We start from the raw sequence: 18,809 nt of genomic DNA on the forward strand, positions 1-18,809 counted from the left end.
TTGTTTTTTACATTACAAATTGTAATTGTGCCTCTCAAAGGGGGGGGGGGCACGGGCCGGCTGTGCCCCCCTGGATCCGCCAGTGATAATGATTATCAACGGTAAGTGTTTCTACGCACGACTGGAACGTGTTCTTCTGTGCTAAAGTCAGCTAAATAGGCATCTGTTAGTGCAAGAAGGGTTCACCAGTCATGAGTAAAGACATTACGAACAGCTATATGAAACACCCATCGGGCAGAGAGTAATTTAACGCCAATTAAAGCATAACCGAAGTATTGCGATCAGTTTGAAGTTTTAAAGATGCTAAGTTCATCCTGACTGCACGTTGGTTTTGATTTTTTTGATACATTTTTTATCTTTCAACTTGTGAGTGCAGCTGAACGAGAATTGTCAATATGGTTATTGATGATTGAATGCATGATATATTTTGAGCTGTATGTTGAATAATGTATTTAATGTTTCACATGGTATACGAGCGGTTGCTCGCATGTGACGTCACGAAATGAAAACTTCAATAATTCATAACCATGATCTATATACTTTAATGGATTTTCACCAAACCTTTGTAAATACGAAACTCGCCTTGATCTGCATATTTTATATAATTCAACATGACTTCCGGGTGTCCCCTTTAATTATACAGCTTTATGTTATTCCATGGAAATATAAAGTACTAGTTGTTGAAATTTTGCAGGTACCATTATGCCTGAGTCTTGATTAATTTCGAACGACGTGGTTAACGCACTTCTTGCAGATTCGAAGAAGGTTTATGCCGCGATATCGCACCTGACGCGTTTTGCGTCTGTTTTGATCAAAAGTGTGACAAAAGTCCCGTCACATTATTTTATTCGAAATTAGCAGGAATCAAGCAGAATCAGCTGGAATGAAAAAAGAAATTAGGAAAAAAATAAGGGGGGGGGTCCGAATTCACACATCTGGATTTCAACTACGATGAAATTGACAAGTCGACCCATCTAGTCACACTACGGGTAAAATAAGCTGCAATATTGAGTGAGATTGAAAATTAGTGCTACATTCGAGGGGCAGTTTAAAAATTCTGAAAGCATTCTAATATTCAGGCAACAATACTTGTGGCCGTCCCGAATGTTTTGGTCATGTTCAAAATTTCGAGGTGTATTCGAAGGGGAAGGAACGCGTATGTTGGACGCATTTGGGACTGAGAGCTGAAGCTACGGGTGGGGGGGGGGGGGGGGGGGGGCTTGACCACTTGCTGTGGTCACCAATTATTCCGACCGATTCTGCTTGATTCCGACTCAGTGCCACCTGACCTTTATGAAGGTCACTGTCTTGTTCGAAAATGACTGTATAAGCTTGTTCCCCTGCCCCAATTGTATACAAGACTGCCATTGGTTTTAAATTGGTCTATAATTTGACAAATCATTTAAAACTTTCAAACAGGCAGATATGAAAAGAAATACACAAGAATTGGTTTCAGATCGCATAAAAGTATGCAGATATAAATTGCTTTCCAACAACCAAGCATGGAGAATTGTTTTTCAGTGCGAGTGATAGAGAGAGCGAGAAGCGAGTATAACATGTATAATAAATCTTTGGAATTATGGACCTTGACAGACGATGGAGGTATGAAAAAGCATTGCCCAGACGGGAACACAATCGGAACCAAAGAACCTTTATTATTATCCTCATCATGTTTATCACAATCACAATCATCATCATCATCATCATCATCATCATCATCATCATCATCATCATCATCATCACCATCATCATCATCATCACCATCATCATCATCATCATCATCATCATCACCACCACCACCAACATCATCATCCTCATCATCATCATCATCACCATCATCATCATCATCATCATCATCATCACCACCAGCATCACCACCACCACCAACATCATCATCCTCATCATCATCTTCACCATCATCATTATCATCATCATCACCACCACCATCATCACCATCATCATAATCATCATCATCGTCACCATCATTATACCATCATCATCATCGTCATCACCACCACCATAATCATTTCCGAGTGTCTTCCAGAGATGACATAAACGCCTTAGGCGGCGTTGTTGATTAAAAATCATAAAGTCGTGAAATCATTAAAGAAAAAAATTGTGCCGTTATATCATCTATTACAATGTATATACCCTCATTTTTATGTGTCCTCATTGTCTTTTAAAGACCATTAAACTTTTATTTCAGTACCCGTATTACGCCCCTACCCAGGCTGCCACCTCCTTTCATATATTCATTTATGTTTTGTGCCTGGTAATGAAGATCTTGATAGGCCAATAAATTCCTGGACACTGTTTAACAAATAAATTTCAAATATAAGTCATATAGATGTTCTTCAATGCTACACAAATTAATCTAATCTAAGCTCAAATCTTTATAAGAGAGCTAAAAGATTTTTTAAAGAGATTTTAGTCAATATCAATACAATACAAGTAAAAGTAGTAACGCACATCAATTTTCACTGAAAACAATCACACATGAGTCTGTCTTTGATAACTTTGTATAATATGCTAAGTAAACATATGGTATTAGTAACTTATCAATTGAAATAAATGAAGTACGATTTGGGGCCTGTCCAAAGCCAGGGTTACACCAAAACCGAATACTCCCGAATAAATTCGAACCGATTCTGCCCGAATATGGCCTGATTCGGATGGATTCGGTGGATTCGGATCTTATTCGGGGAGTTCCCCGAATCAGAGACGAATAGTTCCGGAATAGGTCCCGAATGAAATTTGTCTTGTCCATATTAGGGAGTTTTTTGGATGGTCTTGGATGGGCTGGTTTTGAACATTTCTAAATCCCTCCACGAATGTTCCCGAATCCCTCCCGTATTTTCTCGCATCGTCGGGGAGGGAGAACAGAATATTCCCGAATCCTCCCGAATATACGAGTACTCTGATTCGGGGAGCTCCCCAAATCAGATACAAATAGATTCTAGAATCCACAGAACCCGTCCGAGTCAGGCCATATTCTTGCAGAATCGATTCGAATTTATACGAGAGAATTCGGTTTTGATGTAACCCTGGCTTAAGGACTTATAACTATTGTAACTTTGCCATTATTACAATTACCATGGTAACAGGGCTCAGCAGCCGATCAAAGGTTTTCATGGTATTAGTGACAAAGTTCTCATAGATGCGACTCTTTATCAAAATGGGGCCCTGGGCGATATTTAACCCTAAAAGGACTGGGGGGGGGGGGGCATCATGCCCCCCCTCGACGCTTCGCGCGATATTTCCGAAACTCAAAAAGATAGCGCCGTAAAATTTTATGACTTTTTTCTTAAATTCTAGTGCAACTTTTAAGACCAAATTCGCGGCATACGGGTATAGCATTGCGACGTCATGTGACTTTTTACGAGACAATGTCATGCCGAAAATGGCTCATTTTTATACTTTCTGTACAAAGTCTATGGGAGATGAAATTCATAAAAGGGTGATTATTTTTCGTTCTAATTGGTGTGCTTAATTAATTTAGGGTTTTAATTTGTTGTTAAATGGTCTGTAATAATTTTCAGTGAATAAAAAGAAAAACAAAAGATGAAAAAACAAAGAAATACATAAGGAAAAAAAATTGGCTTTCGCAATTTTCTCTGTGGAAACCTTTAAATTAGATTGAAAAGATGACATCTGCAAAAAAGAAGAAAATTTGAATTGAAAGTGGGTGTTAAATAGGCAAATAATGTTTTTCATTAATAAATTTGCATATTTTATTCATAATAAACAAAAAAATAATTATTTTCAGATTTTTATTTAATACTAGCTTGTAGTTTATGTGGTAAAGAATGTGCGTGCCAAATTTTGGCGCGATCGCGCGAACGACGGCCGAGATCAGAAGTGGGGGGGGGGGGATCATGGCCCCCAGTCCTTTTAGGGTTAAGGAAATCATTGAAACATATTTTGATGTAGAAAAACCCAACAATACAATATCAGCCAACGATACCTCAACTTTTCGTCACATAAAATGACTATGTGTTTGTGTGTGGGGGTGGCTAACTTTCTTACTTTTCAGAATGTTAATGACCATGTTTTCTCTGAAAGTTTTCTATAAAACTTAATAAAATTTTCACTTTCATTTCAAAGAGTTAAAAGCATTGACTGTCGATTTGATATACCCATGTACATTAATTGGTTCATGTTTCCTCTTCCATCACAGCGGAAGAATTCGGCCTGATAACGACGCAGCAACCGGAAGTGAATTTCAAGTGCACCGGAAGTGATATCTACTTCAACATTGAGCACCTTTGCGATGGAAGAGCTCACTGTCCCCAAGAAGATGATGAATTTTTATGCGGTAAGATTTTTTTTTTATATTGCTTCACAAAATTTTCATAAATTTTCAGATATTTTACTTTCAATATGGGAGAGCAACTTGCACTCAATGAGTCACAGAAATGTAACTCTAACGATCTTAAATTCACAAGTTTGTTGTCATTCTAAAAGTTTTAAATTGTAATTACACCCTGTTATATTTTTATTCTCTTATGAACTTAAAAGTAGAAGTCGATTTGTGCAGTGTCATGAGCGTTTTGTATGTCTTGATTTTGCCCGACCTTCATATTGCAAATGAGATGAATAATAGCAAAATCTCTGACAACGGCTTATTGCGACCATTTTTGAGTACCGTAGCTTTACATTCACTTGACTATTATAATTATTTTCTATATTTTTATTTCTTAATTTTTACAAAATGAAGGAAGTCTGTAATGCGAATGAAATGGAGTTAATGTGGCGTAGGAAGACTTTTAATAGAGTAAATAGACACTCATAATCATGATGCTATACATCTCCCGTGGTAAATAGGTCATTTCAGGGAGTTTAAAAAGCGCATTAAGTTGGTGTTGCATGGCGGAACTATATTGCATTATTCCCCTGAAATCAGGAAGAAAAGGTCTTCGAATCGTTATGCTGAATGTATTTCGTTCCTTCACAAACTAAGAATCAGGATATCAATTGTGAATGAATATTGATTCAGATTCATAGTCCAGTAAATGCATCAATGTCTGAAAAGTTACTGTATGTGCCGATATCCCTTTATTTGATATGATTGCCATGGATTTATAGATGGGGTCAGTATTTGAATGTTCCTCAACTCAACTTGGAATTTGCTTCTCCGCACCTATTGAAAGACAATATGCATTGATATTTCCGAAAAGTTGATTATTTTGAATTCTTAGAAAATAGTTGCGCGTCCGCAATTTGATATAAAAATCGTATAAAATATTTTATTTTAAAGAATTCTATCTCGTTTTTTTTATTTTCTATCCTAAAGGTCAAGTCATACCATGTATACCGGAAATAGCAGTGCGTCATATGTAATTTGATATCAAAATCTTTTATTAATTATTTTTGTTTTCGCAGAACACTAACATAATTATCTTACAATATCATCTGAGCACGGCAACCAATGCAAAACTGCAAGTGGGGACTATCGTAATATTGTAGTTTGCTTTGAAAGTCATAAGAAAGCTGAATAATTCGTAAATATGATGCCCATCTTCTCCAAAACAAGGCAGTCTTCCTATGAAACCGATCTTTCATAATTAGTTGATATTGCCATCTCACTCTCAGTTCATCGCTTTCCATTTTTCATCAGTTTCCAGGGACTTCATCAATTAAGATTGAACGAGAAGATAGAAGTCCTGTCAGTTTACCCGTAGGGAAAGCTTCTAAAAAAATAACATTATAAAATGCGTTTGTAATGAAGATATCGTCACAACGTGCGTAAAACAATCAATATCTCGGAATGTCCACTAGAAAATTATCATAACGGGCATCAATGGAGTGACGGACTCGACATTTTGGCCGCATTTTAAAGAAATGAACTCTTGATTGAACCGAACTCAGCATACGGTATATATCCTGCCATGAGGATAAGCAGGGGCGGCGAAGCGTATTTTCGTTGGGGGGGGGGGGGCAAACCCTACCAAAAGGCACTTTTATGTCAAAATTGGCATTTTGGTGCAAACGGATATTTTCATCATTATCATCTGCCTGAAGTAGTTGTGTGTTTTGTAGTAATTAAGTTGAGCAAAGCCTTTTTGAAGTGATTTCTGATTGATGAGATATACAGTATATGTAGCCTTTTTAAAATCTGAAGTTGTGAAATTCGATTTTTGGTCAATTATGGCGCTAATTACTGTTAAAATGTATACTTGCGAGATGTTGCGAGCGCGAATCGTAAGCTCATACTTTTTGAAATTTTATGCAATAAGACATGAAAATTAAACATTCCGAGCATTCTTTTGTTATCATGTAAGTGATATGTATCTAACTTTAACGTGAGCGCGAAGCGCGCCCTGAAATTTTTAATATACTGACCAAAAAAGGAACCTGTTAAGGAGTGCATTTAGGGACTAATGAATAGGATACATATTGCACTAATTGAATATTTCCTGTGACAAGCATTACAAAGAGGGGATTATGGGGGTAGTTGAACAAAATAACACATTCGTTGCCTTTGAGAAAAAATATGACGAGCATAGCAACAAAATCATTGCGAATATAAAGACAATATCGTCACTTGCAAATAAAGGTATTATGTACAACTTTGGCAAGGAAGCTGGCACCTGCCAAAGTGTATCTGAATAGCATCACCGTGAAATATAAGTCGGTCCTGTAATAATCGTTTCATTGCCGCGAATGGCTGGCCCTTGTGTGATATTTCCCATAATGGCATGTAATATCAAAGCATAACGATATAGCATTCATTGTTTCTGAATGGCTTCACACACTTGGGCCTTAAAGGAAAATGAAACTCTTGGAGCAAGTTAGCTTTTGTGAAAGCAGAAAAATCAAAGAATAAGATCAACAAAAGTTTGAGTAAAATAGGAATAGCAATAGAAGAGTTATGAGCATTTGAATGTCGAGATCACTAATGCTATGGAGATCCTCCCATTGGCAATGCGACCAAGATCTATGATGTCACAGATGAACAACTCTCCCCTTTTGGACACTGAAAATATACCCCAAAACATCTCTTTTTGCTCATTCTATAATCATATGACAAACGATTCATCAATGATATAATGTTGTAAAACCTCTGTACTTGTCCTCTCATAAAGAGAACACCTCACCTTGTGATAGACTCTATAAAAATGAGAATATAAGTGAAATAAGTACTAAAGTATTGAGGGAGTTGTACGTGTGTGACATCACAGATCTTGGTCGCATTGCCAATGGGAGGATCTACATGGCATTAGTGATCTCAATATTCAAATGCTCATAACTTTCTTATTATTCATTCAATCTTCCTCAAACTTTCAATAATGTTTCTTTGATTTTTCTCTTTGATATGGATTCAGCTGGTTTCAAGGGTTTCATTCTCCTTTAAAGATTCAAATGGGTGAATCTATATAGGCAGTACACCAAGACGTGGGGTTGTCGTGGCGGGTTCTTTGACATTTGCTCAGGCGAAAATTGTTCTGATGATAAACCTCGATATTATTCTTGTTTTCATCATTTTCACCGTCATGCTTGTTTGCTCTCTTATCTGTCTATGGTGTCCTTTACAAACATGACAAACCTGTTGAACATGCCGAGTGGTATCGATCCGACACTGGATACTGATTGTGGAAGAAAATCAATCAATCACATCGGAAATTGTTTTAATGGATATGGTGAAAGGAATTATTAATGGCTTTTCAATGAGTTTGTGTTCGTTAGGGAGGGATACATTATTTTCGTGCAAATTATGAGAAAAGCTCCGTTTTATCTGTCGAATCACTAATGAAAAATATCATAACATCGGCACCGTTTGCACGTTTCTAATTTGCACGTGAGGTTGTCGCTTAATTTAGATTATACAATCTCCTTTAAAACATCAACGTTTGTAATATAACGCATGTCAGTTTCATTAAATGTTCAGGGATTAAAAAAGAGGTTAAGTTAGCTTTCCAAGTAACCAATGACGCAATGAGCCCTAAATTGAGTGGGCACAACTTGGCGAATGTCGGAAAATTTATAAAATGTTGCGAGCGAGCGAACGAAGCGAAAGAGCATTTTATTTTCTTATAACGAAATTTTAATTCTGTGGTAGATTTTGACATGCATAATATTGAAGAATTATATCATAATAATTATCATCCCCCTATTCTTTCCTTTTATTTGTTTCCATTTTTTTTCTTGGCCGTTGAACTTCTGGGGGCCATAGGCGCCAAGCTCCCCCCTCATCTGTACGCCTATGCAAACAACCGAGCTACAAGAAAACTTATATTCGAGGATTCGTTGTTTTTCTCTCATGCTCATGAAGGCACTAAGCAGCTGTCACAAATTTAACAGATTCGATAAGCTTTCGACATACTTTATTTGGGGTTGAAATATTAGTAGGCCTTTAACTTCTTCTTTGTCAAAGTTTTATCATGACTTCAGTTCAACTAAAGCTCCTAACGTGTTTCATATTTTCAAACACGACGTCAAGAATTATATAATATGTATTTATGCGATTCCTCAAACCAGACAAGAAAAGTTTTGTCACACGAACTACTTATCTTTTCGTATACACTCTTTAAACCTATGAATGAGTTTATAATGAAGGGCGACCTACACATTGTCAAATATCTAACCTTGATAATTTCTGACAAGTCGTGTTCGACGAGAACCTGATGACTGATATAGAGAAAAATATTCTCTTGTGAAAAATATGGATACAAAAGTCAAGACGTATAAGGTTTTTTTTTCAAATATTCAAAAAGCACCAGCTACATTAAACGACATTTAGGAATGCTAAGTAATAAATTGATCGATTCGAAGGAGATTTCTAAAAGTCAGTAATTCTAAGAAAATGTCCTCGTTCTTTCGTTATTTCCAGTATTTTGGTTGAATTCGTGTATTTTTATGAATAAGTTCCATCGATGAGCACCACTTACTTGGCAGCCGTTCCTCGATTTCTTCCTTATTTTTTTTTGTTTTCTGACACTATAGTTATAAAACAGTTCAAAATATGGATGAAGAAGCTCCCATTAGGACACAATAACAATCTCAGTAAATCTTGTATTAAATGCCTAAGCCTTTGACCATGTTGATGATGGAAATTTTGTTAAATGCATTGTTAAACAGAAGGAGAGAAATGCCCTTGAACAGCAACGTGTAGTAAGACTGCTTTGTGTGCTTGTCAGTTAATTGGAGCCTTTTTAGCAATAACAATGAAAACAAAAGTGCCATCCATATACTAGCCTTGTACCTATATAAACTGAAAGAGTATACAATAAATTTGCTTATGAGAACTAACGCATTAATATGTATAAGTATTTATATAAATTGATTGAAAAATACCCCTATCAGTTGAGGAGTCTATTTGAAGAATTCGAGTGTGTGTTGTATATCTGCAAATAATTGCAAAAAAATATTATTTTGATTATTATTATTATTATTGTTATTATTTTCATTAATATAATTATTATCATTATTACTAATGTTATTTTCATTTTTATAATAATGATAATTACTATTATTAATATTGTTGTTATCATCATCATCATCATCATCATCGTCGTCGTCATCATCATCATCATTATCATCATTATCATCATCATCATCATCATCATCATCGTCGTCGTCGTCATCATCATCATCATTATCATCATTATCATCATCATCATCATCATCATCATCATCATCATCATCATCATCACCATCATCATCATCATCATCATCACCATCATCATCATCATCATCATCATCACCATCATCATCATAATTATTATTTTTATTTTTTAAACTATATTTCAGGTGATTTCGACAACAAAGGATGTAGAACTTCGGAGGAGATGCGCTGCTCCAACACGTCGAGCACATGCGTCAAGTTTACAGCCGTCTGTGACGGAATCAGAGATTGCGCAGACGGGAGCGACGAAATATATTGTGGTGAGTTGTGATGACTTGTATCATCACAATCGTGTTGTCGCGTTGGGTCGGGCAATCGCGTATACTTAGGCCTATTAATACCCGACCATTCGAGAAAAAGACCCCTCAAATTGAGAAATGAGGGTGCTCTGTCCTCAAATGGTCGGGTTTCGCGATTCGCCCGACGCGACAACCCGATGAGATGACCCAAGCCGTTGTGATTGGCTTTATATTACTTTCCTTCTCTGAGCAATAAATGCAGATGAATCATGATATCTTTAAATGGATGGATGAATCAATCAACGGAGTTAATGAATTGAATTGATAATAAATTGAGAAAGTGATTTTAAGGGACGATGAATAGGGAAGAACGAGATGGGAGGGGGGGGTGAGGAGGCGTCAGTGTAAGATATGCCAAAATTACGATTAGGTTTTTGTTGAATTCTCTTAATCTGCCAATGATGCTATCAGCGTTGGCTCAAATTTCGTGATATATGAAATTATAATGGAAATAATATAGGGATAGGTCCAATATCACACGAAAGAAAATATTCTTTCAATAATTATGGAAGATCATTTTCATACCACATAAACTAGACGTAGGCCTAATGGATGTGACCTTCTGGATGGGATGAGACGATTGGTAAATGAATTAATCGATGAATCTAACCAATAATTGTTTTAAATAGCAGAGAAATGAATTAAAAAATCGCTTGAAGCAATCAAGTTAATCAGATAATGAATCAATAAATACTTGATGATTTCCCGCGGTTTTATCTCTCTATCTCTCTTTCTCACTCTCTGTGTTATATGATACATATGTGATTATTAAGGCGGGGGGGGGGGGGACACCAGTGTATTTTGACTGAGGGGGTGGGGACTTATAAATGACGTCATTCTTATCTCACTGTTAAATAACAGGGGTAAGCATGGGTGTCGATCGGTATTCCTGGTTGGGGGGGATGATTGACACAAAAGTTCTTGTGGATGGGGATCTTTCAACATTACCCCCACTAAAATCACAAGTTAAGACATTTGGGAGTGATTGATATGCATGGTGTTCTTGGAAATTCCTTCATTGTTGTAGTGTAGTGTACTTATATAATTTTTTTTTTGAAAATTCAATTTGTGTTACAAGTAAGCCTATTCTAAACTCATACGAAAGAAAAAATGAAAAAAGTTGTCTGGACCATAGTGATCTGTTTATTGAGCATGATGTATACACATGGGCGTCGATCCATTTTTCAGATAGGGGGGGGGGGGGCAAAATCATGAATCAACGTTCCAAAGGCGCTCGATCATACAAAACGAAAAAACTCACCCATACACCCCTATATATATATATATATATATATATATATATATATATATGACTCATGAGAAAGAGACACATATCTCACCCTCACCAACAATGCGAGCGCGAAGCGCGAGCTGAAATTTTTTAGTATGACATGAAAACAGGAAAAATGTACCTGTTTAGGTTTGTTTGTAGTAACTCATGAGGAGCATAGATACATGTATCTCACTAGAGAGCGAGCTAAAATGTCTTTATATTCTGACGTGAAAGCTTGATATTCTAAGCATTTTTGGTACCAATGATTAAGATGGGTATCTAGAAGAACAATAGATGCGAGCGCAAAGCGCGAGCTGAAAATTTCGATCTGGAAAAAAAAGACAGTTTAATGGACGCTTTTAATAAAGAACAAGATATATATCCAACTAAAGATTATTGCAAATCGAAGCGGGAGTTCTTTTGAGGTATAGAACTGAAAACGGGACATTCTATTCACCTATATTTAATCATGAAAAGTATGGGGTTTGGTACAGAAATGATGCGAGCGCGAAGCGCGAGCTGAAAATTTTTATATTCCAATCTGAAAAGCAGACATTTTGAGCACGATTTTAAATCAAAATCGAGTTGGTATCTCAATCTCGCTTGCTGGTTTCAGTGTAGCATTACAATCTTATTGCACATGCACATGCGGAATTATTGGGAGGGCGCAAAACGATAATCCTCCCCCCAAATATTTTCATTGGTGGGGCGATCGCCCCCGTGCCCCCCCCCGGATCGACGCCTCTGTGTATACAACTTCTCTCTTAAATCTAACCCGACTGGCAATATATTTTTTCTTAATGCATGATGATAACATGCAGATTCGGACCAATTAAGACTAGCACAAATTACAAACTTTGTGGCTTCTCGTGCGCCATCGGGCTTACCGTCATTCCATAGAGCTATTACTGTAATAGCTATATGGTCATTCCTTAGACGATTTATCTTGCCACCCTTTCACTCCCGTTTATTTTTCCACCCTTTTGAATTAATTGATTTATTAAAATTAATTTATTCACCATTGGTGGGATGGAACACCAAAAGTATTTTTTCGTTGGGGTCCCTTTATGTTATGTGCTAAAAAATATCATATACATAAACATTTCATTCTTTTTCATCTTGAACCTCCACCCATCTGTTTAATAGTCCTGAAAAAGAATGTTTTTATTTAATAACAATATACACAAATTGCGAGGGAAACAAACTGATTGATTGCATACTATAATCATCACTATAATCATCATGATCAAACTTTTCATTTCTTTATCATCATTATTATAATTTTTCTACCCTAAATTATTGGGGGGGGGATGATAATACAGGCCATCCCCCCCCACTTGAAATATTGGGGGGATATATCCCCCCCATCCCCCCCGTGATCGACACCCATGGGGGTAAGAGAGTTACGAAAGTAAACCCAAATATCTCTTTTTAATACTTTTCTCTACTTTTTCTTCCTTTTCCCTCTTTGCTGTTTTTTACTTGAATAAAAAATTTGTCCCCCTGTATTTAGGATGCATTTACATTTTCTCCCTCTTTTGGTTTCTTTATTATAGAGACATCAGCTTGTGGGAGTTCATGCTCGTTTTGTTCTAAACTAGGTGCATCATGTGACCTTGGCGGATCATTCAGCAGCTTCGGATCTTTAAAACTCCCTTCTACTATACGATATTTGTAAGAAAGGGCTATCATTCACCTATGTTGATATTTATATATATATTTTCTAAAATTCATTTATTCAATTCAATTCAAGCAATTCAGGTTTATTGCAAAACAAAAAACATGATTGGCAGTCACAGACTGAATTGTACATGTTTACACAATGCCAATATATAAAAATAATCAAAATTACTAAGATAAACAATGAATATACAAATTATAATTACATATGTGCAGTTAAAAATGGAATTAAAGTAGATAAAAATAAAATTATAGATAATACAATATTGCACATTCATTACACAAATTGCAAACTTATTTACCATGGTACTTATCTAATAATCTTGTCAGACTTGGAAGAGCACTGTTCTGACATCTTTTTGTTTTACATGGAATCTTCTTATATTTATTCGTATGTCGTAAATTAAAAGCGTTTGTTTTCAGTGGAGGTAACCAGTTTTTGTACAATAATTAATTTCTAACTTTAAAGCGAAATCTGTCATAAGATAGATACTTGGTTCACAATATCATCTTGCATGCTCTTTTCTGGACAGTTTCAATAACTTTTATCTTTTATTCTTTTTTTATGTTATATTAAGGCCTATCTATTCGGGATTTTATCGTCATAATGATCCATGTTAAGCGCCTTGTATTATTTTCATACAAGAAAGAGCGCAGAAAAAAACCCAACATGAATATAAGGTGGAGAAGGTTTACGGTTCACCATGCGTAATATGAAGAAGGGAATGGAAGTACAGAAGGAAAAATTGAAATGGAAAGACAAGAAAGGATGCAAAAGCGGAAATTAGAGGTATTCTTTTCTTGAAAGTGAGTGAAGTCCTGAAAAGGACTGTTAACCAGATGAGATGAGCTGAATATGGCTTGAGTAGCGATAGTCTGAGTAGTAGGAGGTTGAAGTGAAGAGAGGTTACTCGACGTTTCGGGTAGGTTCTTTTGCATCCTTTATCGCCTTTCAATTTCAATCTTTCTGCCTATATTTCCTTCCCTTCTTCATATTATACATGGTGAATCGTAAGCCTTCCCAACCTTATAAACTCTACCATGCAAACCTACATAAATCAACATGAATATAGTTGTCAAAAGATATATAAATTCTGTGGACATCATCATCATTTAATAGGAAATATGGCCGACTGTCTCCGTTTAATTCACTCTTTTTTCGTGATGGGGGGGGGGGTGGCAAATAGAGAACCAAGTGTAATAGCTCATTAGCTCAAGATAAATCTTAATGTACCCATAACACCGTGAGATCAGATAAACTACATTAGCATTTAGTTATTTGGCAAATTTAATACTTTTGCTAACTGACAAGCCAAATAGAGCAAGAATGTGTGGGCTGGCGGGCAATCTGACAAAAAGCCCTTTATTTGAGGAACGTGATCCTAAATGTAACGGGCAAAAAGGGCATCAAATTTGGTCAGATGGATAAAATCTGTGAAATGAGGAGAGTGGTCGGACTTGCTAATGTTCGCTTGATTTAAAAATGTTAACATCAATAATATTTCTCCGTGTTTGGAGATGGATAATCTTTGATCAACACACGATTGCGACGTAGAAATTCAAATTTTCGCTCCATTTTCGTGCTGATCTCAAAACGACAGAGAGCTAATTTTCTTACAGTTTATTTGTTGTATAATTACTCTCTTTACGGCAAATAAAAGAAATCGGTCATTTCGTTGAATCGTCTATTTTTCTGGGGACTTAATAATATTCTGGCTATTTTTTGCCATGTTTGCCATGACGAACGACTAAGTATTAATATCGTTCTGACATGTATACTTTAATATTGTAAGTTTGGGTGTGATCTTGATAAGGGGGAAATGCTCCCTCCCCCCTCTGAACATTTAATGTACAACAACCATTGGGATAGTGTGGTCTCATGCCACCCCCTTGCCCAGGCAGTGACAAAACTGACTCGAAGTCGCACTGTATCTTGAGCATCATTAAATTTTCATTATTTTCATTTATTGAAACCTCTTCTTACAGGAAACTTACAAATTTCTCTGACTTCCACAACGGTTTACCAATCAACCAAGCAGATTATCCTCTCCTGACATCATTGTAAGTATGGCTACTGATAATAAACGACGTCTCATCAAATTTCATGATAATGAATGGATTCAAAGTAAATTGACCATGCAGGCCCCCGCGAATTATTTTCTATGAGGGGTGCTGGTGTATGAAATCAGTGTCAAGAATAAAAATGAGAAGCAAAAAAAAAATATAAAAAATAAAAATTGAATGAATAAATAAGGGGAGGGGGTTGGGGTCTTCACTCCTGAATGAAGGCGATTTTAATCAAGAAAATTTGGACGACCACCCCCTATCGATATGTGACTCAGCCCAATATGATAATTTGGTAAACGAAGCCTCTCTGATTATACGTTATATCATACATTAACAATTCCGACTTTAGGTGTTGCAGCACGCCCCCCTCCCCCACTTCACAGGGCCATGCGGCTGCTCTAAATTATTGAAGGCACTTTGCTTGATCACTCCGATTTAAAGTAACCGCCTCTATAAAAAGAAAAGGAAACTCATTGAAACATGGAGTTGCTACCACAGAGGAACACGTGAAAAAGACATCAGCTTTTCAATTTGTTTACAATGGTTTGAGCAAAGTGACATTAAGGCCATCGAGAGACGGAAATAGAGTTAAGATGATACTTTTAATCTAATGGAGTTCAGAAATCTTTCTATTGAAAATACAATAATAGCCCTTATCCGCGTAATACCTCGTCTAATTAAAAAGCTATAGAAATATATCTCTTAAAGGAATATAAAGGCATACACTATTTAATTACTTTCACTAATGCTTTCACCATTGTGTAGTCTTCTATCGCTTGCTTTAATATGTTTTTGCTTTAAAAAAATTACGTGATAAAACGAGAGTCATTATGATAAAATAAATCAGTCACCAGTGATGGCGCCGGTTGTGAGGGGGCAAAAATGATCCAAGCGTGATTTCGATTATTTAATGAATATGGGTATCGCATAGTTACTCGATCAAGCACTCTTTCATTTACACTTTCTTTCCTTTCTCTTCTGCTCAGTCCTCTTTACTTTTTCACTTTTGTCTCCTCTTCTCTTTCTTAAAGGACAAGTCCACCCCATCACAAAATTGATTTGAATAAAAAGAGAAAAATCCAACAAGCATAACACTGAAAATTTCATCAAAATCGGATGTAAAATAAGAAAGTTATGACATTTAAAAGTTTCGCTTAATTTCACAAAACAGTTATATGCACATCCTGGTTGGTATGCAAATGAGGAGACTGATGACGTCACCCACTCACTATTTCTTTTGTATTTTATTATATGAAATATGAAATATTCTAATTTTCTCCTCAATGTCAAGTGAAACGGTGATAAATTCCTCCCTGAACATGTGGAATTAGCATTGTTTAATACTATATGATTCAGTCGAGTCGGTCCCTATGGTCAAATCTCTAAAAAATTTTGAGTCACTTAGAGCCTGTTCAGACCGGCAGAGATAGCGCGATCTAGCGCGCGCTAGATCGCGCTATCTCTGCGGTGTGGAAGGTACAACGTCGTTTCGGTCCGCCCAACAGCGAGCCACGGCGAGCCAAAACGGCGTGCCACTGGAGCACCTCTTGGGGGTGGTCCACGAGAGATAGCGCGGTCTAGCGCGCGCTAGATCGCGCTATCTCTGCCGGTGTGAACCCGAGCTACGATAGCACGCCGGAAGTCATCGTTCTACACGAGTCTAGAATCTAGATTAATCAAATTAGAAATACATGCACAATGTATACAACGCCATGAAATAAACGTAGACCGGCTAGCATAATAGGCACAGCGATATCGAGCTCTCAACTAACTAGTACGGGTTCGTAATAGCGCGCGAAATCTTTGACCGCTCTGACCTCATGACGTCACGCGTCATGGCAACAGGACCTCTCAAAAAAGGGGGTGCTACGATAGACCGCGCTATCTCACTGCGGTGTGAATCCGGCGAATGACAATGGGCGGACCGTGGATCGCGCTACGATAGCGCGATCCACGGTCCGCCCACGGTCCCCCCTTGCGGTGTGAACAGCCTCTTAGTGAGCGCGCAAAGCGCGCTCAGTTGCCAGGTATACTGACCTAATAGAGACATTTTAAGGACAGGGCCATTAAACGGATATGTATCTCACTGCTCAAATAATGCGAGCGCGAAGCGCGAGCTGAACATTTTTTATATGCAGACCAAAAAAGGACATTATAAGCAAATTTTTGTAATCATGATACATACCTGTCTCGCTAAACAAACAATGCAAGCGCGAAGCGCGAGCTGAAATTTTTGTAAATATTGACCCCAAACAAGGACATGTTAAGGACTATATTTTAAGAATCCATTAAGAGTATACATATCTCACCATAGTCATCTAATGCGAGTGCAAAGCGCTTGCTGATTTTGCTACATTTAAACACATGAAGCACTTTTTGTAGTCATTGTAATCATGATAATACGCATCTCACTCATGAAATATTGCGAGCGCGAAGCGCGAGTTGAAAATTTAGGATATTCAGACCTGAAGAGAGGCATTCTAAGGCCTGTTTGTAAGAATTCACTAAGACCATACGATACGTATTTCACTAAGCAAATGATGCGAGCGCGAAGCGCGAGCTGAAAATTTTTGATATTCAGATCAGAAAAAGGGACATTTTAAGGACCGATTTTTAGGAATTCATGAAGAGCAGACATATCTTACCAATCTACTAATGCGAACGTAAGCACGGACAGGAAATGTTTTATATTAACCCCTTAAAATGGGGCAATCACTTTAAGTAGTCATGAAAAAGAACCATATGTCACTACCTAAAACAATAATTGGGACCTTTCGCAGTCCTCACGGACGCTAATATTAGGGTCCCCTAACACAAAACTTAACGCTTAATCATACACTTGATTTTTAAGATTGATTGTGCATTATAGTCAATAGAATCAAACGTAGAAAACTGCTCTACAATCAATGCTAAGCTTTGTGTTACAGGGGGGTTACAGGCCCTACAGATCTGCTTTTCGTGTGCAAAATCCTTTTCCGCGACACCCACCATACATGCATGTATATTACGACTGATGGCTGGAGATATTCGAAATGCAGGACCTAAAATAGATTATGACATGGATAAGAAAGTGGTTTTTCAAACAAATTGAGTACATATTGAGTGAGGAAAAACTTACTGAATGAAGGCTTAGATATAGATCATTACAGTCCATCGAATCGATATTACATTTAATGTGGATTATTGGTGGATCACTGGCAATTGATTTCATGGGTCAGATCAACCTCTCCAGCCGAAAATTTCACACGCGTTGATATGTGCACAGCATATGCAATACGTTTGAACTCGTTTCTTTTGTTTCTTTGTTTCTTTTGTTTCTTTTGTTTACTCCTTCTACACAAACGATATGCCTCTCGCACACGATGTAATGGGCATTATGTTTTACCTTCCCCAGAAATGGGGGATTAGATTCAAATTCCGGGGGGACCACTTCCATTGATGAGTGGATACCAGGCACGACCATGAGGTTTCGAAAAGTACCCTAAACAAGGAAAGCAATTCTTTTCCAGATTATGAAAATGCATCTCTTAACAAGTATTTGGCTTGTGAAACCCTACAAGTATTGGATATATATCCCTTTTTTCAGCATTTTAAACATCGTTTTGACACCCTTATTACGTTACATAGGCCTATAAGTAACGTACCTGCCCACTCTGTCTCCTTTAACGCGTGTTCGCTCCTGGTATCCACTAATCAATGGAAGTGGGCCCCCCGGGCGGCCTCTCGAGCTCTAGGAGGAGTCAAATGTGGCTTTGGAAAGTCGTCCTCAATCGGATATATCGCTGTTACCATAGTAGCAACCAGAATTTTGCACACGAAACGCATATTGAATGATTCCGTCGCAGATGCGAAACGAAAAAAATAA

General features: G+C 37.2%; 1 protein-coding gene across 1 annotated transcript in view; it reads left to right on the forward strand.

The window, feature by feature from the left end:
• Window positions 1-4,172: 4,172 nt before the first annotated feature.
• LOC129279321 (G-protein coupled receptor GRL101-like) overlaps window positions 4,173-18,809 on the forward strand; it is a 33,949-nt gene continuing 19,312 nt past the window's right edge. The window contains exons 1-4 of the mRNA XM_054915410.2: window positions 4,173-4,315; window positions 9,751-9,885; window positions 12,754-12,871; window positions 14,864-14,938. Of these exons, the coding sequence (XP_054771385.2) occupies window positions 9,789-9,885; window positions 12,754-12,871; window positions 14,864-14,938 (290 nt within the window). The 5' untranslated portion in view covers window positions 4,173-4,315; window positions 9,751-9,788. The remainder of the gene's footprint in view (window positions 4,316-9,750; window positions 9,886-12,753; window positions 12,872-14,863; window positions 14,939-18,809) is intronic.

This window comes from Lytechinus pictus, chromosome 16 (genome assembly GCF_037042905.1).
Source record: "Lytechinus pictus isolate F3 Inbred chromosome 16, Lp3.0, whole genome shotgun sequence".
NCBI lineage: Eukaryota > Metazoa > Echinodermata > Echinoidea > Temnopleuroida > Toxopneustidae > Lytechinus > Lytechinus pictus.